This window comes from Anabas testudineus, chromosome 2 (assembly GCF_900324465.2).
Source record: "Anabas testudineus chromosome 2, fAnaTes1.2, whole genome shotgun sequence".
NCBI classification, from domain to species: domain Eukaryota; kingdom Metazoa; phylum Chordata; class Actinopteri; order Anabantiformes; family Anabantidae; genus Anabas; species Anabas testudineus.
In genome coordinates, this window is record NC_046611.1 from 14,608,855 (window position 1) to 14,635,834 (window position 26,980).

Sequence of the window (26,980 nt, forward strand, 5' to 3'; positions counted from 1 at the left end):
TCTGTCCGTTCTCCTCTCACAGCTTCACTGAGAAATGCAGCAACAGAGAAGAATGAAGATTTACAGGAAATACTGGATCTTTGCTTTAATACTAACTGTGTTTAGTACAATACTGTTGAAAGTAGCAGAGACACCAACACTAAACTGACCTCAGTTTCTCCAGTTTATAGTCTGGACTCTTCACAAGATCAGACAACTGCTTCACTGCTGAATCCTGCAGGTTGTTTTCACTCAGGTCCAGTTCTGTCAGATGGGAGGGGTTGGACTTCAGAGCTGAGACCAGAGAATCACAGCTGATCTCTGACAAACGACAGTTGTTCAATCTGAATAAAGAATAAACCATGTAGATCAAATCATTAATAATCAATCAGATATGTCCTAATCAATGATGTTTCCTCTAAAATGAGTAGAGTGACTTTGTCTCTCTGTTATTGTGGATCATCATAATGTCAGCCTTCTACAGACATCATCCAAATGTCACCACAATATTGACAGTGTTGGTTCAGTTGTGGATTAAAGATATAAGTTCTACAATAGTAACAGTCAGTGAACTGACCTCAGAGTCTCCAGTCTACATTGTGGACTCTCCAGAAAACCACACAGCAGCTTCACTCCTGAATCCTGCAGGTTGTAGTTTCTACTCAGGTCCAGTTTTGTCAGATGGGAGGGGTTGGACTTCAGAGCTGAGACCAGAGAATCACAGCTGATCTCTGACAAACTGCACCAACTCAGTCTGAATAAAGAATAAACCATGTAGATCAAATCATTAATAATCAATCAGATATGTCCTAATCAATGATGTTTCCTCTATGTGTGTACATGGGATATTTATAGTGTTTTGCATTCGTGTATTGTGATGCAAAGAAGCTAATTACTGGATGCTAGCGATATTAGCAACGCTATGCTAACGTCGCCATAAAGCCTCATGTTAGTATCCGCTGGTCGAGCACTGTGTTAGAGTCAATGTTGTAGTTCAGCTGTTGAAATACTGAATTACTGAGTGAATACCTGCTTATTGTTGTAAGTATTAGCCACAAATGTCATGTACTGTTCAGGAACATGGTCAGTTTCTGTATAGTTTGTGGATTTCTGTTGTTTATTATAAGAATAATATTCAAAACACTTATTTTAAGACATCAGTCTGTGATATTAAACAATAAAATATTTTTTATCAAAAAAAATTAACCTAATTTAAACTAAACCTTAATTTCAACTAACAACAAACATTTTCTACAGTTTATTTAGAAACATTATTGAGAAATTTGAGTGTTTGAGTTCTGAAGGTTTAATTTCAGTGAACAAACATTATTCATGACAACTCACTGAAATGAACTGAAACTGAAGAATTGAATCAATTTATTACAGTGTTGGTTCAGTTGTGGATTAAAGATATAAGTTCTACAATAGTAACAGTCAGTGAACTGACCTCAGAGTCTCCAGTCTACATTGTGGACTCTCCAGAAAACCACACAGCAGCTTCACTCCTGAATCCTGCAGCTTGTTTCTACTCAGGTCCAGTTCTGTCAGATGGGAGGGGTTGGACTTCAGAGCTGAGACCAGAGAATCACAGCTGATCTCTGACAAACTGCAGAACCTCAATCTGAATATAGAATAAACCATGTAGATCAAATCATTAATAATCAATCAGATATGTCCTAATCAATGATGTTTCCTCTAAAATGAGTAGAGTGACTTTGTCTCTCTGTTATTGTGGATCTTCTTAATGTCAGTGTGATGGATGGAGTAACGTTCCCTGCGTGCTTTGTATTGGATCCAGTGGAGGCGGTGTCGGTTCTCAGCTGGTGCATATTTGATCATGGTTTTGTTTGTAGTTTTGTGTTCACAATGTTGTTGTCAGAGCTAGAGCACTTTATTCTGTGTTGTGTCTTGTGTCGGTGTCAGTGGCTCAATGGAGTGGACTGGACTGGGGGAGAATGTAGTTACAGAGAGAGTCCAGCAGAGGGAGCGTTGAGCGGCTGAGGTTCTCAGGTCGCTTCTCTTCATTCACTCAATACAAACATGAGCTGAGGAGAAGTTGTCGTGTGTCACTCTCATCAATACCTCCCTTTACAGGGCTTTTACATCAGCCTTCTACAGACATCATCCAAATGTCACCACAACATTCATACAACTATTCATGTCAACACTGATTCATAACATGCTGCTGACCTCAGTCACATCTGGAATTACAAGATAAATATCAAATCACATATGACAGAATAAAAACTTACTACAATACTTTTACTCATCACTGAAATGGATCAAACTTTAAAAAACCACAACTGATTAAGTAAATAGGTCTAGCTTGGTCCTGGTCTGGATCCTGCAGATCAGATCAGGAAACACAAAACTAAACACAGATTAAACGGAACAAAATTGTTTTAATCCCAAATTTACAGTTTAAGTTCTGAAGGTTTAATTTCAGTGAAAAAACATTATTCACGAAAACTCACTGAAATTAACTGAAACTGAAGAATTGAATTAATTTATTACAGTGTTGGTTCAGTTGTGGATTAAAGATATAAGTTCTACAATAGTAACAGTCAGTGAACTGACCTCAGAGTCTCCAGTCTACATTGTGGACTCTCCAGAAAACCACACAGCAGCTTCACTGCTGAATCCTGCAGCTTGAGGTTTTCACTCAGGTCCAGTTCTTTCAGATGGGAGGGGTTGGACTTCAGAGCTGAGACCAGAGAATCCCAGCTGATCTCTGACAAACTGTACTTGTTCAACCTGAATGGACTACTGAAAGAAGTCAACCTGAATACAGAATAAACCATGTAGATCAAATCATTAATAATCAATCAGATATGTCCTAATCAATGATGTTTCCTCTAAAATGAGTAGAGTGACTTTGTCTCTCTGTTATTGTGGATCATCATAATGTCAGCCTTCTACAGACATCATCCAAATGTCACCAAAACATTCATACAACTATTCATGTCAACACTGATTCATAACATGCTGCTGACACCAAACATTTTCTACAGTTTATTTAAAAACATTAGTGAGAAATTTGAGTGTTTGAGTTTTGAATTTTTTTAATTCAGTGAACAAACATTATTCATGACAACTCACTGAAATGAACTGAAACTGAAGAATAGAATTAATTTATTACAGTGTTGGTTCAGTTGTGGATTAAAGATATAAGTTCTACAATAGTAACAGTTAGTGAACTGACCTCAGAGTCTCCAGTCTACATTGTGGACTCTCCAGAAAACCACGCAGCAACTTTCCTGCTGAATACTGCAGGTCGTTGTCACTCAGGTCCAGTTCTGTCAGATGGGAGGGGTTGGACTTCAGAGCTGAGGCCAGAGAATCACAGCTGATCTTTGACAAACTGCAGTTCTTCAACCTGAATGAAGAATAAACCATGTAGATCAAATCATTAATAATCAATCAGATATGTCCTAATCAATGATGTTTCCTCTAAAATGAGTAGAGTGACTTCAGCAGAGGTTCTGGTCTGTACAGAGACCACATCATTACCAAAGGTGGTCTTGGTTTAGTGAAATAAAAGCCAGTGGTTTGCAGAGTTCAGTCAGACTGATTTTAGAGCTGTGACAAAGATGAAACTGATCAATAGTTTAGAGTTGAAATGAAAGAAAAAACAGTTTCAAATCAGATTTGATGAATGAGGACCACTGTCTCTATACATCTAGTAAAACTAACAACAAGCATCTGGCTGATCTGATTGGCTGACTGTTCTCTCTCTGTCTTTCTGTCCATTCTCCTCTCACAGCTTCACTGAGAAATGCAGCAACAGAGAAAGATGAAGATTTACAGGCAATACTGGATCTTTGCTTTAATACTAACTGTGTTTAATACAATACTGATGAAAGTAGCAGAGACCGACTCCAACACTCAACTGACCTCAGTTTCTCTAGTTTAATGTCTGGACTCTTCACAAGATCAGATAACTGCTTCACTGCTGAATCCTGCAGGTTGTTTCCACCCAGGTCCAGTTCTCTCAGATGGGAGGGGTTGGACTTCAGAGCTGAGACCAGAGAATCCCAGCTGATCTTTGACAAACTACAGTTGTTCAACCTGAATACAGAATAAACCATGTAGATCAAATCATTAATAATCAATCAGATATGTCCTAATCAATGATGTTTCCTCTAAAATGAGTAGAGTGACTTTGTCTCTCTGTTATTGTGGATCATCATAATGTCAGCCTTCTACAGACATCATCCAAATGTCACCACAACATTCATACAACTATTCATGTCAACACTGATTCATAACATGCTGCTGACCTCAGTCACATCTGGAATTAGAGGATAAATATTAAATCAGATATGACAGACTAAAAACTTACTACAATACTTTTACTCATCACTGAAATGGATCAAACTTTAAGAACCACAACTGATCCAGAAAAAGGTCTAGCTTGGTCCTACAGATCAGATCAGGAAACACAAAACTAAACACAGATTAAACTGAACAAAAGCTGTTTTAATCCCAAATTACAGATGATTTTATGACAACTTTGGAAAATGTTCATCAGAAATGTCAAATAAATATAATTTACAGTTGATGAACTGAAACTTGTAAAACCAACAGTTTGGTTCTTTAAACCTTTTCAACACACTTAAATAAATTCAACTCTAGGAAAAAATACTATTTTCCAAAAACATTTATTTTAAGACTGTCTTTAAGTCTGTCATATTCCACAATGAGATATTTTCTCAATTATATTTCAACTGATTAAAACTAAATCGTGATTTCAACTAAAACTAAACATTTTATACAGTTTATTTAGAAACATTAGTGAGAAATTTGAGTGTTTGAGTTCTGAAGGTTTAATTTTAGTGAACAAACATTATTCATGACAACTCACTGAAATGAACTGAAACTGAAGAATTGAATTAATTTATTACAGTGTTGGTTCAGTTGTGGATTAAAGATATAAGTTTTACAATAGTAACAGTCAGTGAACTGACCTCAGAGTCTCCAGTCTACATTGTGGACTCTCCAGAAAACCACACAGCAGCTTCACTGCTGAATCATGTAGATAGTTTTCACTCAGGTCCAGTTCTGTCAGATGGGAGGGGTTGGACTTCAGAGCTGAGACCAGAGAATCACAGCTGATCTCTGACAAACTGCAGTTGTTCAACCTGAATAAAGAATAAACCATGTAGATCAAATCATTAATAATCAATCAGATATGTCCTAATCAATGATGTTTCCTCTAAAATGAGTAGAGTGACTTTGTCTCTCTGTTATTGTGGATCATCATAATGTCAGCCTTCTACAGACATCATCCAAATGTCACCACAACATTCATACAACTATTCATGTCAACACTGATTCATAACATGCTGCTGACCTCAGTCACATCTGGAATTACAAGATAAATATCAAATCACATATGACAGAATAAAAACTTACTACAATACTCAACACTGAAATGGATCAAACTTTAAAAAACCACAACTGATCCAGTAAAAAGGTCTAGCTTGTTCCTGGTTTGGATCCTGCAGATCAGATCAGACCAGGAAACACTAAACTAAGCACTGATAATGATTTACTGTAGTTTCCTGTGTTTATCTGAATAGGACAGTATCTTCAGTCCTGCTTCTAAATAACCTGTAACCTCAAAGTTTTCACTTCTGTTCAACTTCCTGTTCATTTGTTTTTGTCCTACAAAAGACAGAAAAGGCTGTTTTTCTACCTGAGTTGTTGTAAAGTAAAATGTTTTTAGGGTTACTAACATCTTATTTATTTTCATCTTAAAACACAGAATATAATGTGAACACTAAATCCATTAGTTGTTTACCAGATGTGACAGATAATATTACTATCTGCAATTTAGCAAAAAAAAAATTACTGTTTCATTAGATGCTTGAAATTCTGGTTCTTTTCATTTTGACTTCCTGTGTTATTTTAATTACCCGTTTACTCTTCCTGTCTGGCGCTTGTTCCTTTCTGTATCTTTACTCCTTAATGTCTGTAATTTGGGAATTGGTTTTGCCTGCGGTAGAAACTATTTAACTAAACCTGACTGCCTCAGTTTCTCTGTGAAATTGTCACCAGCTCTGCACCAGTGACTCTTCAATTTTCCTGTTGCTCTGCCATCTGAAACCTGACTGAAGTTTCTCACGTTGCATGTTTGACTCTGCTTTTTGTTAGTGATGTTCAGTTCGAAGCATATTGCTCAACTTAGTGTTGATCTTCTAAAAACAGAAGTAGAAGCTGCAAGTTGTTGTGATGCCTCACTTTACCAAGTAAAAAATCACATGACCATAAAAAAATGAAGCTTCATTACGTCAGTGTCCTACTGGGAGAGTTGTGGTGCTGGTTTGAATCAGATGTATTTCTTATTCTGTTTTATCCGAGTGGTAGAGTGTATTATAAAATAAACCAATTTCATAATGCAACAAGTATTGATCAAAAATAACATCAATAGCAGAATAAAACTGCTTTTATTCTAATTGTGTCTTTTTGGTCTCAGATTTATTTCACTGATTGAAATGCAACATCACATATTTGGTCAGTAGATGAACTCATTGTTGACTGTGTCAAAAGCTTCAAAATACTTCACATTATTTCATTTAGTCATGTAGCAGATGCTTTTATCCAAACCGTGGTTCATTAATCTTCTGTGTCTCCACCATTATTCTTTAGATCTCTCTCTGGTTTGTTTGAGCATTTCATTTAATTATAAAGAGGTGAATTTAAGTTTTACATGGAGAGGAGCATTTCTGTTATTTATGAAGAGGAGAGTCTTTCTATTGTTTAGGAAAATGATGATGAACATTTTTTTTTCTGGAGGATGTTTTGTATGATTGTGGACTTTGTGGTCTTTGAAGAGGAATATTCATGAAGAGGAAAACCCACCGTATCCTTGTTTCTCGTTGTTTCCCTGAGATTTTCTGGAACCCTCAGTTTTAATCAGATCACTCACTTTTCTGTCAGTTTCTCGACTCTCTCCATTAGTACCTACCACAGTGCAGACACTCACCTCCTGGTGAATCCACTGCTCTGCTTCAAGTTGTGACAAAAAACTAGTGAAAGACGGATCACCCACTTTATCTACGACTACAACAGTTTGTTCCAGGATAAAAATGCCATAAAGAGCAATAACTTTACACTACATGTATTACTGTGGTAATAGCAAAGGTTTGTCTTTGTGAAACTTAAAGCTTTGAGGCAATTTTCACTAAATAATTATAATAACAGTCTAAAGAAACTGTTGTCATGAAGAATAATTTAAAGCAGTCCTCAGTTCGAACTGTGCTGTATTTAAACTGACAGTATATGTGATGAAACCAGGACTCAGGCAGTTCAATGACAATACATTAATGTATATTTATGTTTGTAAATGTTTCCTGTACATATGTATTTCTGCTTTTCACCATTTTAAACACCTCCCTAAGACCAGTCTAACCAGTAAAATGCAGCTTTGTCATCACCAAAAAGTGATTACAACCAGTATCTTTACTGAAAAGCCACACTTCTGGGTTTTATTTAAACAGTTACTGTATCAAACATGCACTCCATTTTTACTAGTTCAAACACCTCTAAAGAGCCATTATGTGTTTCATGATCGTTAAATATCACCCACAAGAGTGAAATTTAATTAAACTAGACAATCCCTGTCAGTAAAAATATATTGTCTGTGATCACTTTGACAAGGAGAAAATGAAAATTACTGGTTCCACTGGCTGTTTAGAGGTGGTTATAGAGTAGAAATGTCACCGTTTCTGCATATTCTCTTCTCTGCCATTCCTGTCTTTACTCATTTATGGTCCCCTTTCTCATTTCAGTTACCCTGCATGTTCCTGCTTCTCTACCTCCAGGCACCTTGTTAACACTCATCTGGTTCACCTGTGTCATTGTCTCTGCCCCATTGCTATATAACCCACTCCACAACTCTGCTCCCCTGTCAGTTCGTCACCTTCTCTGGAAAGACCACACCTGTCTGCCTGAAGCCAGCTCAACTAAAACGATTTTCTGAACCATTAACTCCGGACTCTATGTATGTCTGTCTACCTGCCCGCTAGAGCAGCCGCTTTTAGTTACTATCCTGTTTTTGGACTTTTTCCCCTGCCAGTGCAGTTATTCAGTTATTGTATTTTTGTTTTCTTACCCTCCTGCCGGTTAGTGCAGCGTCCTTAGTTTACTCCGTTCATCTCTTTGTTTATATATCTACCACCTGCTGAATAAAAGACACTTGCTCTCCAGCCTGCCTCAGATTGTGCTTTTGGGTCCACGCACCTACTTGTGATAGAACGAACTGACCAACATGGACCCAGCAAACCTGGGCAATGTGGCTGGTGAGTTGGAAGCACAGGCGAAAGCAATCAGATGTTATGAGCAACAGCTGGAGGACCTTACTCTGCAGCTCCAGCACCTTACACTCCAGCAGAGATCGGATACCTCGGCAGTGGCGGCTGCCGCCCGGGAGCCACATCTTCCTCCGCCCGAACGGTTTTCCGGTGACCCCGAGGTATGTGCACCATTCATCACCCAATGCACTCTGATCTTCGCTCTGCAGCCGTCCTCATTTCCATCGGAGGACTTAAGGATCGCCTACATCATCTCGCTGCTGTCAGGACCGGCTCGGCAGTGGGGAACGGCGGAATGGGAACGGCGGAATGGGACCGGCGTTCCGCCATTTGCTCCTCTGTCCAAGCATTCACGGAGGCCATGAGGAAAGTTTTTAACTGTACAGCGCCTTCCAAAGACGCCTCACGCCGGCTGCTACGTATAGCTCAAGGGGCTCGGTCCGTGAACGATTACGCCGTGGATTTCCGCACGGTGGCAGCAAGAAGTAAGTGGAATGAGGACGCACTGTTTGATGTGTTTTACCAGGGTTTGTCTCCGACGATCAAGGATGAACTGGCTACTAGAGACTTACCGGATTCGTTAGATGATCTGGTGGACCTCGCTACCCGTGTGGATCTCCGACTACGGGAACGGATGGAAGAGCGACGGCAGGAGAGTGCAGTTCGGCGTCGTCCTCTCCCGGCTCCTCTCTTCTCTGCACCTCCACCCCGTCTCCACAAACCTGCACCCGATTCAGACGCACACTCGGTCCCGGCGAGTGATTCCCCAGAGCCTATGCAGTTGGGCCGCTCCCGTCTGTCTCCCGAGGAGCGGCAACGGCGCATTAAAGGTAACCTGTGTCTATACTGCGGTTCTGCGGGACATTACCTGAACAGGTGCCCAGCAAAAGACCGGGCTCATCAGGGGCAGTGAGGGTCCTGGTGAGCCGAACCCACAGACTGTCTTCTCCCTCACGTCCGACCATGCATGCCTTAATCTGTTGTGGTTTCCAGTCTCTCCGTCTCCCAGTGTTTATTGATTCAGGGGCCGACGCCGACTTTTTGGATGAGGATATCGCTAAACAGCTGGGGGTGGAGCTAGTGCGCCTGCTGGAACCGCTACGAGCCGAGGCCATTGATGGCCGACTTCTTCCTGTGATAAAACACCGGACCCAGCCTGTGTCCACCACAGTTTCAGGTAACCATAAAACCAACATCACTTTCCTTGTTACTAAGTGTCCACAGAATCCTGTAATCTTGGGCCACCCCTGGCTTTGTCAACATCGTCCCCACATTGACTGGGTCACTGGCGCCATCTTGGGGTGGCACCCCCATTGTGCATCATCCTGTCCGTCATCAGCCTCCAATGCGGTTTCCAGTGTTGATTCCTCCTCTGATTCAGAGACCAGTCTCCGTTCTTCTGGACCGCCGAGGCTGACCAAGCCTTCCAGGACCTCAAACACCGCTTCACATCGGCTCCTGTCCTTACCATCCCTGACCCCAAGAGGCAGTTTGTGGTTGAGGTGGATGCCTCAAGTTCTGGCGTAGGAGCAGTCCTTTCTCAAAGGTCAGTGTCGGACAACAAATTACACCCCTGTGCCTTCTTTTCTAGAAAGCTGCTTCCTGCTGAACGCAACTACGATGTGGGCAACAAAGAATTGCTAGCCATCAAGTTGGCGTTGGAGGAGTGGCGCCACTGGCTGGAGGGGAGCGAACAGCCGTTTGTGGTCTGGACTGACCACAAGAACCTGGCATATCTCCGTTCTGCCAAGAGGCTAAACGCACGGCAGGCTCGGTGGGCTTTATTCTTCACCCGGTTCAACTTCTCTATTGTCTACCGGCCGGGTTCCAGGAATACCAAGGCCGATGCCCTGTCCCGCCAGTTCCCAGACACCGAGGACTCTGAGCCAGCAGATCTCATCATCCCCTCGTCCTGCTTCATCGGTGCTGCACGTTGGCCCATAGAGAAACAGGTAGCTGATGCAGTCACCAATCTCCCTGTTCCACCTGACTGTCCTCCCTGCTGTCTGTTTGTTCCTGATGCTCTCAGGTCACAGGTTTTGCAGTGGTCCCATTCTTCTCGCCTCGCCTGTCATCCTGGATCTGATAGAACCCTAGCCATGATCAAACAACGGTTCTGGTGGCCGACTCTCCATGCCGACGTCAGGGACTTTGTTGCAGCCTGCTCTACCTGTGCTCAAAATAAAACCTCCAACAGAGCTCCTGCTGGGCTCTTGAACCCACTCCCAATTCCGCAGCGTCCTTGGTCACACCTCTCTCTGGATTTCATAACAGGCCTTCCTCCATCTGAAGGTAACACTACCATACTCACTGTTGTTGACAGATTTTCTAAAGCCGCACACTTTGTTCCCCTTCCAAAGCTGCCCTCTGCCAAGGAGACAGCTGAGGTCATGCTGTCACAGGTGTTCCGGCTGCATGGTCTCCCGTCCGACATTGTCTCTGACAGAGGGCCCCAGTTTGTAGCGAGGTTCTGGAAAGATTTCTGCCGACTCCTGGGGGCTACAGCCAGCCTCAGTTCTGGGTTTCATCCCCAATCAAACGGCCAAACCGAAAGGATGAACCAGGATCTGGAAAGGACTCTCCGCTGTCTCTGCTCAAAAGAACCTTCCACGTGGTCAAAATCCCTTCTCTGGGCAGAATATGCTCACAATTCCCTTCCCTCCTCAGCAACTGGCTTCTCACCTTTCCAGGCAGCCTATGGTTATCAACCTCCCCTTTTCCCATCCCAGGAGCAAGAATCGGACGTGCCCTCTGTTCAGGCCTTCATCCGACGCTGCCGAAGGACATGGATCAGAGTCCGGAACTCCCTTCTCAGAACATCCCACCGCTATGTTACGGCGGCCAACAAACGCCGCTCTCCAGCTCCCCCGTACGCCCCGGGACAGCGTGTGTGGCTGTCCACTCGCGACCTACCATTGAGGGTGGATTTCAGAAAGCTGGCTCCCCGCTTTGTGGGTCCTTTTCCTGTATCCAAGATCGTCAATCCGGTGGCTGTGATGCTCAGGCTCCCTCGGTCCCTCCGGGTGAATCCCACCTTTCATGTCTCTCACCTCAAGCCGGTTTGGACCAGTCCTCTGGCTCCCAGTATCTGGTCGACTGGGAGGGGTACGGTCCTGAGGAGCGTTCCTGCCCGGTCCATCCTGGATCCAGCTCTGGTGCGGTCCTTCCATCGTGCCCATCCTGATCAGCCTGGTGGGCCGTCCGGTGCCGGCCGTTGAGAGGGGGGTTCTGTCACCGTTTCTGCATATTCTCTTCTCTGCCATTCCTGCCTGCCTCATTTATGGTCCCCTTTCTCATTTCAGATACCCTGCATGTTCCTGCTTCTCTACCTCCAGGCACCTTGTTAACACTCATCTGGTTCACCTGTGTCATTGTCTCTGCCCCATTGCTATATAACCCACTCCACAACTCTGCTCCCCTGTCAGTTCGTCACCTTCTCTGGAAAGACCACACCTGTCTGCCTGAAACCAGCTCAACTAAAACGATTCTCTGAACCATTAACTCCGGACTGTATGTATGTCTGTCTACCTGCCCGCTAGAGCAGCCGCTTTTAGTTATTATCCTGTTTTTGGACTTTTTCCCCTGCCAGTGCAGTTATTCAGTTATTGTATTTTTGTTTTCTTACACTCCTGCCGGTTAGTGCAGCGTCCTTAGTTTACTCCGTTCATCTCTTTGTTTATATATCTACCACCTGCTGAATAAAAGACACTTGCTCTCCAGCCTGCCTCAGCTTGTGCTTTTGGGTCCACGCACCTACTTGTGATAGAAATAATTATTAAAATAACACAGAAGAGTGAAATTAAGCTACACTGAGGCAGACAATGCATTCCTAGTCAAGATTAACTGTAGACACTTGATTGGCATTGAGAAAAGTGCTTTTTTATTGGTTAGTCTGGTCTGAGGTGTTTAAAGTGGTAAAAACTGGATGGTTTATACTACACAGCACAGAGATGGAAAAATACACAGACTCATTAGAATGACTGCAAAATTGAGAATCTTCTTATTTTATACGGCGTCCACATCAGTAATGTAGTTTCAAGCAGACAGAAGCAGAACATTGACACACATTAGAAAACCTTTACAAACATCAGTGTACATTAATTTAATGTGGTGTGTTTGGACTCTCGAGTCAAGGCTTCATGACATATAGGTTTAAATAGAGCACAGATTCAACAAGGACTGTTTTAAGATATTCAACAGCTTCCTTTGACTTTTATTTAGGTTTATTTAGTTAACACTTCCTCAAACCTTCAAGTTTCCTGTGTTATTACCACAGGAACATATGTAGCATATAGTTTCTTGCACTTATTGAAAGTAAAAAAAGTCTATCTAGTTGTAGATAAACTAAGTGATGTGTCTTTAACAGTCTGCGTGTGCTCCCATTGACAGCAATCAGTTTCTGGCAGAGAGTCACTTTTTGACACGACACCTGTCAGTGCTCTCTTGGATCTCAACTTTTACTTAACCAGCAGCCTTTCTCCATGATGAGTCTGTTGTCAGTCAACACACTGCAGTAAAATCACATTCTTCACTATTAATTCTACTCTCCTACAACCCTCATTTATCTTGGTCTCTGTGTTTAGACACTCACTGTACCACCCACCAATAAAAGGACCCTGACTCAGCCTGTCAAGTCTGTGTCAACTACCTCACTATTTAAAAAAAACTGTGATGGTAACATAGATGAAGACGTATGTTTTGATATAAAACATGATTTCCATAAATTCCTAGGTGATTTCAAACATTTGACTGGTAGTTCACATGTAAATTTATTTAAACCAAATCTTAATCCTGCATATTACCACAGAACTATTTAAAAACATTAGTTGAGAAATTCAAGTTCTGGAGATTTATTTTAACTAAAAACACATTATTCATGACAACTCAATAAACTTAAACTTAAGAGACAGACAGGAAACTGACCTCACAGTCTTCACAAGATCAGACAACTGTTTCACTGCTGAATCCTGCAGGACATTGCCACTCAGGTCCAGTTCTGTCAGATGGGAGGGGTTGGACTTCAGAGCTGAGACCAGAGAATCACAGCTGATCTCTGACAAACTGCAGTTGTTCAACCTGAATAAAGAATAAACCATGTAGATCAAATCATTAATAATCAATCAGATATGTCCTAATCAATGATGTTTCCTCAAAAATGAGTAGAGTGACTTTTCTCTCTGTTATTGTGGATCATCATAATGTCAGCCTTCTACAGACATCATCCAAATGTCACCACAACATTCATACAACTATTCATGTCAACACTGATTCATAACATGCTGCTGACCTCAGTCACACCTGGAATTAGAAGATAAATATCAAATCACATATGACAGACTAAAAACTTACTACAATACTTTTACTCATCACTGAAATGGATCAAACTTTAAAGAACCACAACTGATCCAGTAAAAAGGTCTAGCTTGGTCCTGGTCTGGATCCTGCAGATCAGATCAGTAAACACAAAACTAAACACAGATTAAACTGAACAAAAACTGTTTTAATCCCAAATTACAGATGATTTCATCAAAACTTTGGAAAATGGTCAGGAGAAATGTCAAATAAATATAATTTACAGTTGATGGACTGAAACTTTTTAAAACCAACAGTTTGGTTCTTTAAACCTTTTCAACACATTTAACAAATAAATTCAACTCTAGGAAAAAAAAAAATTCCAAACACTTATTTTAAGACATCAGTCTGTCATAGTCCACAATAGAAAGTATTTATTAATTATATTTTAACTGATTTAAACTAAATCTTTATTTCAACTAACATTAAACACTTTCTACAGTTTTTTTTAGAAACATTATTGAGAAATTTGAGTGTTTGAGTTCAGAAGGTTTAATTTCAGTGAACAAACATTATTCATGACAACTCACTGAAATGAACTGAAACTGAAGAATTGAATTAATTTATTAAAGTGTTGGTTCAGTTGTGGATTAAAGATATAAGTTCTACAATAGTAACAGTCAGTGAACTGACCTCAGAGTCTCCAGTCTACATTGTGGACTCTCCAGAAAACCACACAGCAGCTTCACTCCTGAATCCTCCAACTTGTTTTCACTCAGGTCCAGTTCTCTCAGATGGGAGGGGTTGGACTTCAGAGCTGAGACCAGAGAATCACAGCTGATCTCTGACAAACTGCAGTGGTTTAATCTGAATAAAGAATAAACCATGTAGATCAAATCATTAATAATCAATCAGATATGTTCTAATCAATGATGTTTCCTCTAAAATGAGTAGAGTGACTTTGTCTCTCTGTTATTGTGGATCATCATAATGTCAGCCTTCTACAGACATCATCCAAATGTCACCACAACATTCATACAACTATTCATGTCAACACTGATTCATTATTATATTCAGATCATCTGGATCCCTGCAGATCAGATCAGTAAACACAAAACTAAACACAGATTAAACTGAACAAAAACTGTTTTAATCCCAAATTACAGATGATTTCATGATAACTTTGGAAAATGTTCAGCAGAAATGTCAAATAAATATAATTTACAGTTGATGGACTGAAACTTGTAAAACCAACAGTTTGGTTCTTTAAACCTTTTCAACCCATTTAACAAGTAAATTCAACTCTAGGAAAAAATGAAAATTTTAAAACAGCTTGATTATTAAGAGCTTTATATGTGAGGACTTTAAATTATCTTCTACAGCGGCGTGGGGGGCTCTCCTCTGGCTGTCAGTCATGTTCACAGGATCCACAAAAGTGTGTTCGCCCGCTCTCAGAGTGTTACTCAGTGTGGCAGAGTCTGTTTCCTTTAAACAAGTGGATGAACAGTGTAATAAAAAAGGGTTACACACTGCAGTTCCCCTCTCCTCCTCCTTTCAACAAAGTAGTGGAGACAGTGATGCCGTCTCATGCAGAGACAGCTGCTCTGCAGACAGAGTTAACAGAACTACAGGAGAAAGGATTTCCAGAGCTCCATAGGTGAGATAAACGAGGGCTTTTACTCATGCTGCTTTTTTGTTCCAAAGAAGATGGACAGAATGAGACCCATTCTTGATCTGTCTCTCTTCAACAAAGAGACCATTTCACATGCACACCATAAAGCATGTGATGGAGTGTGTTCATCGCGGTGACTGGTTCACGTCCCCAGGGCGCTTATTTCCATGTGCCCATCATCCCAAAGCACAGGAAATTCCTGCGAAACTCTCTCCAGCGAGACGTGAGACGATCGTTTCTCTCCTATCGCACATCTCGCCTCACTCTGTAGTGACAGCTCTGTCAGTGATGTGTTTACTGGACATGATGTCAGCCAGTCACGTGGTGGTTCCCCTCGGTCTTCTTCATATGAGGAAGACCCAGAGGTGGTTTTGCTGTCTCTGGACCCGATCCGTCACAAGAGATGCATGGTGTCTGTCCCGCCCTCCATTCAGTCAGATCTAGATTACAGGAAAACTCCCCATGTGTTGTCAGAGGTAGTTCCCCTTGGCAGAGCTGCGTCACACAAATCGTTGTACACAGACGCATCTCTGTTCGGCTGGGGTGGCATGTGTCTGTCTCGGGTGGAGGGAGGAAGATGGAGAGAGCCGCCGTCTCTCCACAGAAACTCCACAAAAAAGAGCAGAACCTGCTCTCTCCACATAGGCGAATCCCTCAGTCTATTTATGCTGAAACATACAGTACTCCTCATCTTTTTCTATTTGCCATCTTCTTCGTCATTAGGGTTTGCTCTGCATAAAATAGCTAGCTGGCTAATTAAAAGGAGGGACGTTTACTTCTTGACCTCACAACAACCCATGCAGGCTACTTCATTATCCAGGAAATATAGAGCTTTGGTGTAGGACCCTCCCGTACTGTGAAGGACAGCTGTGATTGTATGTATGTATTAAAATGCATGAAAATGTTTTTTTATTTTGATCGTCAAATGTCAACTAAAATTTATCAGCGAGCCAGATGCAGTCATCAAAAGAGCCACATCTGGCTCACGAGCCTTAGTTTCCCGACCCCTGGTTTAGATTGTCTAATAAACTCCATGCTTTATTTCTAGATAGTAGAGACGCAACATCTAAAGTGGGATGGATGCTTCTTCTATTCAGCCCAGGACTTTTTCAAAATGTTTTGGAATTGTCTATGTAAGTATTCCCCAGTGGAATATTATTAATTTAAATTTTATTATTAATTTTAACTAACATTAAACATTTTCAAAAGTTTATTTATAAACATTATTGAGAAATTTGAGTGTTTGAGTTCAGAAGGTTTAATTTCAGTGAACAAACATTATTCATGACAACTCACTGAAATGAACTGAAACTGAAGAATTGAATTAATTTATTACAGTGTTGGTTCAGTTGTGGATTAAAGATATAAGTTCTACAATAGTAACAGTCAGTGAACTGACCTCAGAGTCTCCAGTCTACATTGTGGACTCTCCAGAAAACCACACAGCAGCTTCACTGCTAAATCCTGCAGCTTGTTTCCACTCAGGTCCAGTTCTGTGAGATGGGAGGGGTTGGACTTCAGAGCTGAGACCAGAGAATCACAGCTGATCTCTGACAAACTGCAGTTGTTCAATCTGAATAAAGAATAAAAGATGTCAGTAAAACAATTAATCATCATCATTAATGACTGTGTTTAATGTTTCTAAAGATCAGGAATCAAATTCGAATGCATTTCAAAAACCTATTTACTTTAAATCAGCAGCAGATGAACAGTGTGATATGTCTTATACCAGAGACATGTTCCACATAACTGTATAATGACAGAAGACTGTTTCTTCTTTTGTATTTTTTTTGCTGTCTGTGTATCAGTACTGACAGAGACAAGAGAAACTCAGAGACACAGACACATCAGTGCTCCTTTTTCACAGCACTAACCGCAAATTTAAAATGCTGTGGAAAGCAACTGATTTAGACTTCTTTAGCAGACTTTAGGACACCTTGTCTTCGGTTCAGTTTTAATCTGACTTTGTTCAGACTTCAGTTTAAAAACAAGGTATCACTACATGTAAGATTCTTTCCTTTTATTCAACCTTTCACTCCTCCGCTTTTTCAGTCTGCAGTCTTCTGACCTGCACAGGCCTCTTGTAAAAAGACAATTAGAAACCATGTTACAATTGTCTTCTGAAGAACTTTACCTAGATCTGAGTATCATACATATGAACTGTTATAAACATTTGTTTTCACAATAATTCATAATAAATGTAAAGTGAAACATGCTGCTGAGTAAGTTGCACTGACCTCAGAGTCTCCAGTCTACAGTTTGGACTCTTCAGTCCATCACACAGCAGCTTCACTCCTGCATCCTGCAGCTTGTTTTTACTCAGGTCCAGTTCTGTCAGATGGGAGGGGTCGGACATCAGAGCTGATGCCACAACTTCACAGTGAGTCTCTGAGAGCCCAGAGTCAGAAAGTCTGTGATGATAATATCACAATTAAAATGTATTTAAAACAGTTTTAACAGAGAAATAACTCTTATTGATTTTGATCACGAAGCAGATTAACAGGAGCAGCTGTAGATCAGGCCAGTTGGCCTCCAGTTCACATGAGCTTAAGCAACATTTAGAGAAAAGAGAGACACAAGAAATATTTGTGTTGTGTCTTCCAAATGACTTAAATACATATTTAGATATTTAGATCTTCGTGCTATTGTTCAATTTTATCTTAATGCAGTTGTGAAAGTTGTGAAATCAGAATAGATTGTATTTGAACTTCTGTATATTCCCCTTAATTATGTGTTTTTTAATTATTATATTTTGTCTGTACTTGATCATCACTGATGTCTTAGTGCACCAAAAGGAGGCTTCTTATGTGTATAATGAACATCTGGTTCAGCCTGTGACATCTAGAAACAGTCCAGATGACAACCAAGAACAGATTGGTGACTACTGGAGAGTCAGTTGGCAGCTTGGAAAGACATCACCTGAGACAGGAAGGACCAGAAACTCATCCTGTGTTTTCTACAAGAAGGAAATCTATACCCTCAGATAAATATTACCAGGAGTCCTGGACTTCCTGTGGTGCCATAAGAGCTTTCATAGGTGTTATGACACTGCAGATAATACTCAGATTCAATGATTTCCCCAACACACAGAGTAAAAATCAAATAGATACATTTATGCAAATCACTGCTTTAACTGTTGTTGTTGGAGTCATTGATAGTACACATATTAAAATAATCACCCAACAAAGACACTGATGTCAACTGAAAAAGTTCTCAGTGGATTAACAACACGTGGCTGCAGATGTGAACTATGTGATTGCTGAACCGTCACAGTGTTTGTATAGTTTCAGTATGTTTCTTTAGCATAGTTAAAAATAATCAAGTAATTAAATTAAATTACTTGATGAATTATTAAACTAAGACACTAACAACACTTAGTCTTTTGTTTCATACAGCACATTTTATTTTGACATTTTGTTAGGTTCAGTGAACACAGTTTAATTAATATTCTGTCTAAATGTTTGTTTGCCTAAAGTTATTTGTTTTATGTTTCCTTTGTTTTTCCTCCTGGCCAAAATATGTAGTACCTGTTGAGAGAGCTTCTTATACACAGCCAACAGGAAGTTGAACAGGACAACTTGGTGATGTCCAAGAGGGGAGTCAGACAGATCAGATTTAATTTAAATTAATTTTGAGGATTAAGTTAACCTAAGTTAAGTTTCAGCACAATTCCTAGGAGAGGTTCAGGGCTGCTTAGTAAAACTGGTTCTGGGGCTGTATTCAGAGTTCCTACCTTACTCAAACAGTTCTAACAAGGAGTCCTAAACTAGGAGTGATTCAGAAAACTTCTCAGATCAACACTGATCAATGAAGAGACTAAAACATTTTTCAGTGAGGTGTGGTTAACTCTGCTGCCATAGATGACTTATTGTTTTAAATGCTGTGATCAGTTGACAAACATTACTTGCATCACTACAAAACTAATTTTGTAGTAGGATTAGGTTGATGTAGAATATGGACTCAAAGACAGACGGACACCAAGAACTAGTTTAAGAAGACTCATTAGGAAAAGACAAGAGATGAATCAGGAAGTGATGTAGTAGCTGTTCCAGGATGGCTTTAGAGGCACATAGACTGATGAATAGAGAAGGTGAATAAAGACAGGGACACAGACAAAGAGTGTTCAAGAACACGAAGACTGATTCAGGCGACGACTAGGCGAGGGGGAGTAAAGTTCCTGGAGAGAGACGAGGAGAATCACAAACGTGGTGCAAGAAGAGCAGGAAAACAACGAAACGTGGTGATGTAAGAGCTGGTCCTGTTCTGAGTTGCAGGTACGGAGGCAGAATCTGAGACAGTCAAACTGATGAACAGCAGATAAACTCTAAACATTTAAGAAGTCAAAACTGGCAAAAAGGGAGCAGGGTGTTCCCACAAACAGTTGGCAACAACCTGGCAAAGAGGTAGGGCTCTTAAATAGTAATGCTGCAAGAGAAACAGGCAGAGAACAGGAACCAAAACAGGAAAATAAGAAAGAAACAGACTAACCAGGCTTTCAGGACTGAACCGTCACTGCTTAGTGGGTGTGTCTAAGACCAGTGTTAAGTGAAAAACACAGACCTGTAGTGGGAATTTATGGTATAAACATTCAGCCTATGTGTAGAAGAAATTTATTTATAATACATATATACTTAGTTCCTTAGGAATGTTATTTGAAGGGGGCCCTGTGAAATATAAGTATGAGAGTTAGAGAGAGACATTTACATGATTGTGGTGTTTTCTCCATGCCGGCATGTACGTATTAAACTGAGATAGTTCATCACACTGAGTTCTTCCTTGACGTCTACTAAGACTTTACAACATTTAGAGGACGAGGAAAATTTCTACAACAGACGTCATTGAACACATCACAGGTCACTGTGTTTTTACTTCTTTTACTTTTTATATTTTGAATTAATGATCTACACTCCTACACCACTTTCTTTGTATGCAATAAGAAGATACTCATTTTATGTCTTTGTCTTAATAGACTGCATGTTTTTATAAAATAAAGGAGCTTCACTCACAACCTCATTAGAGCTAAATATGTGATAATGTAGTCTTAGACATCTGTTGTCTTTATTTGGATGTGTACAGTGTTCACTTAGATGTAAAAGTAAAGATCTCACATTAAGTGTGAAGGAAACACAGTGTCACAGTTTAACTTCTATCATATCTCAGTGAACAGTGAACATTAGTTAAGTGTCGTTGGAAAATAAAACTGTTGATACTTCAGTCCATTTAAATATTACCAGAGAGAGTGGAAGAGAGACAGATGACTTCCTGTTTCTACATCAACTGATGTCTAACAGAGCAAAATATGTGGACAGATGTTCATTGTTGATAACTAAACAATTCAAATTCACATTTTAAATTAAATGAGGATGAAGAGACAAATGTTTTATTAATTTTATAAGAGGGACGATGTCATCCCCTTACATTGTCTTTCAACTCAAACTATGATTATAGAAAATGTAAAAATGGTCACAACATGAAAACGGACCAGACACCAATGAAAAAAAAAAACACATGATAATAATAATAATTATGATAATAAGTGCATAAAAACTATTTTCTAAGGACACAGACTGAACTCTCTTTAATGTTGGATGTAGTGAACATGAAACAAGTGATATCTAGAAACTACACTGTTAAATTCCTGGTTAACAGTAGAAGAAATAATGATCACATCTGGACTCACCGAGCCTTTCTGCAGTTCCTCACAGCTGGAATCAGTCTCAGTCGTCCCTCCTCTGATGTGTTGTACTTCTTCAGGTCCAACTCATCCAGAACCTCCTCTAACATCTGCAGCATGAAGGCCAGAGCTGAGCAGTGGATTATAGAGAGTTTCTTCCTTGAGATGTTCTTTGACTTCAGGAACTTTTGGATCTCCTGATGAACTGAGTGGTTGTTCATCTCCATCAGACAGTGGAAGATGTTGATGCTTCTGTCAGGAGAGATTTTCATTTTCGTCTTGTTCTTCAGCTTCTTGATGACTCTCTGGATGATTTCTGGACTGTTCTCTGTCTGACCCAGCAGACCTCCTAAGAGTCTCTGGTTGGACTCCAGAGAGAGGCCATGAAGGAAGCGAACAAACAGGTCCAGGTGACCATTTTTACTTCTGAGGGATTTTTCCATGGTTAAGTTTAAGAAGTCATCCAGAGAAGAGGAAATGTTTTTTTTTTTGAGAAAGTCCTTCAGTACCTCTGTCTTCCTGTTGGTGTAACAGTGGAACATGTAGACTGCAGCCAGAAACTCCTGAATGCTAAGATGAACAAAGCAGTAGACTGTTTTCTGGAAGATCACACTCTCTCTTTTGAAGATCTCTGTACAAACTCCTGAGTACACCAAGGCCTCTGTGACATCAACACCACACTGCTCCAGGTCTTCTTGGTAGAACATGATGTTTCCTTTCTCCAGATGTTCAAACGCCAGCCTCCCCAGCTTCAGGAGAACTTCTCTGTCAGCCTCTGTCAGCTCCTGTGGACTCGTCTTATGTCCCTCATCGTACTTGTTCTTCTTCTTCTTTGTCTGAACCAGCAGGAAGTGTGAGTACAGGTCAGTCAGGGTCTTGGGCAGCTCTCCTCTCTGCTCTGTAGTCAACATGTGCTCCAGAACTGTAGCAGTGATCCAGCAGAAGACTGGGATGTGACACATGATGTGGAGGCTCCTGGATGTCTTGATGTGTGAGATGATTCTGCTGGACAGCTCTTCATCACTGACTCTCCTCCTGAAGTACTCCTCCTTCTGGACGTCAGTGAAGCCTCGTACTTCTGTTACCCTGTCAACACATGTAGGAGGGATCTGATTGGCTGCTGCAGGTCGGGAAGTTATCCACACCAGAGCTGAGGGAAGCAAATTCCCCTTGATGAGGTTTGTCAGCAGCACGTTGACTGATGACTCCTGTGTGACATCAGACACAACCTCCCTGTTGTTGAAATCCAGTGAAAGTCTGCTTTCATCCAGGCCGTCAAAGATGAACAAAGGTTTACAGACAGCCAGCTGCTCTGCTGTGACCTTCTGTAATGTTGGATGGAAAACATGGAGCAGGGTGAGAAGACTGTACTGCTCATCTTTGATCAGGTTCAGCTCCCTGAATGAAAGCAGAACCAGCACACTGACATCTTGGTTTTCCAAGTCCTCTGCCCAGTCCAGAGTGAACTTCTGCACTGAGAAGGTTTTTCCAACACCAGCGACACCGTTCGTCAGAACCACTCTGATGTTTGTCTGTTGGTCAGGTAAGGCTTTAAAGATGTCGTGGACCTTGATTGCAGTGTCATGGAGGGTCTTCATCTTGGAAACTGTCTCCAGCTGTCTCACCTCATGTTGGGTATTAACCTCTTCACTCTGTCCCTCTGTGATGTAGAGCTCAGTGTAGATCCTGTTGAGGAGGGTTCCACTTCCTGTGTCATCACTTCCTTCAGTCACACGTTCACATCTCCTCCTCAGACTGATCTTATGTTCATCTAAAACCTCCTGCAGACCAACAACTGCTAAAAGACAAGAAACTATGTGAGACTGATGAAAAAGAATCGGGTGATTATTTTCATCACATACAATAATAAAAAAGTAAAGACAATAAAAAATTAATTCAGAGTTATTTATATTTAGTCATTTATCAGACTCTTTAATCCAAAGCTGCTTACAAGTGAGGTACAAGGTACAAGGCAAAGACAGGGTAAGCGTAAGGAGGTCTTGCCTAAGGACCCCTACTGCAGGTAGACCACAGCTCGGACCTCAGTCTTGCGCCTGGAGGGCGGCGATATTACCTCTATACTATCCAGCCTTCGTCGGTATCTCTAATAATTTTATATGTAAATGCTTAGTAACATAGCAATTTCAGAAATGAGCAGTCAGATGTTCAGTCTTACTTTGTTCAGTGTTGGTCTGACTGACTCTCTGCAGTTCAGGTCTGGTTCTGGATCTCTTTCCACACTGGGGACAGGAGGAGTCTCCTGATGAACCAGACTGGTCCCAGTATGAGGTGATGCACTGTCTGCAGAACCAGTGTCCACAGCTGGTAGAGACTGGATCCTTCAGGACGTCCTCACACAAACCACAGTGGGACAGCTGCTCCTCCATTAAATCATGACTCCTCTTCTTCTTTCTGTGAACATGAACATGTTCTCTATCATATATCACAGTAGTGATGCTGAAAACCAGCTCATATGCAGCTCTCTACCTAGATTTTGTCTTAATGTCCTGGTGTTATTTTAACTGAATCATGAATTAAGGTCCAGATCACCTGCCCTACCTTGTAACTAAATAAAATTTATGACCATGATGTTGGAAAATCTCACAGCTCCCTATTATAATAGCTGATAGAATCATCTGTTTATTAGAGATGTTACAAACAGACAGTTTCCACATCAGTTAAATAACCAATATGACAGAAAACAATACTAATAATGAATACTTTACTGATCTGCTTGGGGAAATAGTAGTTGGACAGCTGCCAGACAGTGCATGTCGCCTCTATTACAGGGTTTCAGTGTCTTCTCCAAGGACACCTCAGCCTTTAGCCAGGTGGAACTGGGAATCAAACCACTCACTCTGGGGTTCGTAGATGACCGCTCTACCACCTGAACTACGGCTGCCCCAACAATTGATGTCTAGTGACTTTGTAACAATGAAACATTTATTCCACTTTAAAGTTAGAAATGATCTATTTCATAGTTATAAACACACATGTCAACATACTCTAATTCATCTGTACAAAGAATAAAACTTTTATTCATATATATAGACCCCCCTTCCAAAAATTATTGTAAAGTTGGGGCCAGTTCCTTTATTTTTGCTGTAGACTATTTAACATTTCAGGTTTTTTTGGTTTATGTTTGGATCCGATACACAACTTAGAAGATAGCACCTTTTGTTTGAACCTACCCATTTTGGATTTGAGTAAAAGTATGAGAAAAATTGTATGTAGAAAATGTAGACTTAAAATAGAGTGTAGTGAATAAGACTTTATATTTAGTTGTAAATCATTTGCATGCATTAAGTTCATCAAGCCTGTGACTGGTTGACATCACCAAACATTTGCATTTTTCGTTTGTGATGCTTTTCCAGGTTTTCACTGCAGCCTCTTTAAGATGTTGTTTGTTTTTAGTAGTTACTCCCTTCACTTTCCTCTTTAGCTGGTAAAATGCTCTATAGGTTTTACTTCTGGAGACTGACTTGTCCAGTCTAAAACTTCCCACTTCTTGCCCTGATCTCATAATCAGCTTGGTTACATGTTTCTTTAAACTGGCAGACAGAATGTTTCTTTAGACGACTCAGTTCATTTTACTGCTGCCATCATATTGGCGTGTTATATTATCAATAAAGATAACTGAGGTTGTCCCAGAAGAGGCCATGCGGCCTAAGCCATGACATTACCTCCACTGTGTTTCACAGATGAGCTTGTATGTTTAGGATCATGAGCAGATCCTGTCTTTCTTCAAACTATAGCCTTTCCATTACTTTGGGAAAGGGTCATCTTTGTCTCATCAGTCCATAAAACTTTGTCCCAGAATTTTTGAGGGTAATTTTTGTGCCTTTATTAATTTTTCTGTAATTCCAGCCTGGCCTTTCTATTCTTTTTACATTTACATTGAGTTATTTGCCAGACACCATTATCCAATTCAACTGACTATTGAGGTACAAGGTATCAAGGCAATTCAAGCATAAGAAGGTCTTGCCTAAGGACCCCTCCTGGAGGTGGGCCAAGGCTGGAACCCCCAGTCTCCCTCATGGAGGGCAGTGATCTTGCCCCTACACTATCCAGTCATTTCTTGCTAATGAGTGGTTTGTATCTTCTGGTGTAGCCTCTGTACTTTAGTTCAAGAAGACTTGTGCAGTCTGATTTTCAAGTTGGTTACACCTGTTAACTATAAATACAGTCTAAACAGGCAACACCCAAATCTGAAACTGAAATCTGAGTGTAGACATTCAGTGCTATTTATTTTTTGAATAATCAATGTAATACATCAAATAACTTGCTCACGTGAAAATTGGGTGGGTTCAAACAAACAGTGCTATCTTCTAAGGCAGTGGGTCCCAACCCTGGTATCCTAACTATCCCTGCACTTAGAGCTTCTGGTTGGATGAACACACCTGGTTCAGTTGATCAGCAAAATGAAGGTCAAGGATAGCTGGAAAACAAGCAGAACAGTGTGCATCGAGGACCAGGGCTGGGAACCACTGTTCTAGGGTGTGTATTGGATCCAAACTGAACAAAAACTGAAATATTGATCTTTTGTCTCATAATAATCTTTGTATGTCAAACCCAAATGTTTTCAGTCTACAGCAAAATGAAGGAACAAGTCTCACTGGATGAGATATCCACTGAGTGTGGATATTGTATATTGCTGGGCTTGATTTAAGTATCTAGATATTCATCCGTTACATACATCTTTAATTGTTTTTTTTTTAACTAAATGTAACATATCAGTAATGATTAGTGGAAGATTCAGAACTTAAAGACAGCATTCATCATTTATGACACAGTAAATGTGTTGATGGTTTAATGCATCTATTGATCTGTATTTTCTGTTGCTGTAAAGTTTATATCTGTTATATTTTGTCTGCAAGATCACATTCAATTTTATTATACTGTCCTATTCCAAACATATTTTTACTTCCGTGTTGAAAACCACTCTACAAATAATACTATTCTTCTTCTACTACTAATAGCGGCAGTAGCTCAGGGGGTAGAGCAGTTGCCTACGAACCGCAGGGTGATTGGTTTGATTCCCGGTTTCTACTTGCTGAGGTGTCTTTGGACAAGACACCGAAACCCCGTAGTAGCCCCGACAAAGTCTGGCAGCTGTTCAACCTGAATTTCCCCAAGGGGATCAATTTCAAAGTATACATTATTATTATTATTACTACTTTAGAAGCCAATCAAGTTGATAAAGATTTGGTGCTATTGACAGACTGAACACTGGGCGTCGCTGTGTGAGTTGCTGTAACTTGGACATATAGGGAACCAGTGCACTGTGGTCCTCAGGTGTTTGTCCCAGAAGAGACAAACACCTGCTACTGAATCATCTTCAGACACTTTACAGTAGAAACTGTCTCTTACTGTGTGTCTGAGGGTCCAGGTCCATTACTGAAGTACAGAGGTCTGTCTTTAGACTGGTCACTCTTCATAGACAGACAGCTGGGTACTGGAGACACTGGTCTCTGTCTGTGGTTCTGACGTCTGCAAACACAAACATGTTTTCTTCATCAACCACTGATCAAGTGTCTGATCAAAGTGGTTGATGTGTCTGGAAACACACAAACTGCTGCAGATCATCAGGAGGTTCAACACTTTGGATCAGTTCTCTTAGATCACATTCAGCTTTTCTCTGGGACTGACAGCTGTCAGAGACACTGACAGGAAGACGCACTAATGACTTCTCTCTGTGTCATCAAACCTTTGTTACACTTTAGGAACTATTTTCATGGAACAACACTAAATCTACAAAAACGGCTTCAAGTCAGTGAAGATGAATTTTCTGTTTCAACTGTTTCACAATTGTCTCATGACGTTTGACACAAAGTGGTGAAACATGAACCATGTTTACTTCCAAAGACTGAGTCTTTACTGGATTCTCCTTTTCTACCCAATCATGATCCCTCACCTGTTACCTGTTCACCTGGTCATGGTGGAATCATCCACAACACTGGTCCTGGAACATTTGATCAACTTTTCTCTCTTATTTTGACTCTGTCCAGCTTTGTTTCAGAGAGTTGCAGCATCAAACTCTAAATTTGT

General features: G+C 40.6%; 1 protein-coding gene across 1 annotated transcript in view; it reads right to left on the reverse strand.

The window, feature by feature from the left end:
• LOC113163505 overlaps positions 1 to 26,980 on the reverse strand; it is a 1,294,879-nt gene that overhangs the window by 66,562 nt on the left and 1,201,337 nt on the right. The window contains 11 exon segments of the mRNA XM_033326712.1: positions 150 to 323; positions 557 to 733; positions 1,427 to 1,600; positions 3,182 to 3,355; positions 4,947 to 5,120; positions 14,280 to 14,453; positions 16,658 to 16,831; positions 17,496 to 17,669; positions 20,939 to 22,730; positions 23,109 to 23,344; positions 26,303 to 26,422. Coding sequence (XP_033182603.1) covers positions 150 to 323; positions 557 to 733; positions 1,427 to 1,600; positions 3,182 to 3,355; positions 4,947 to 5,120; positions 14,280 to 14,453; positions 16,658 to 16,831; positions 17,496 to 17,669; positions 20,939 to 22,730; positions 23,109 to 23,344; positions 26,303 to 26,422 — 3,543 coding nt within the window.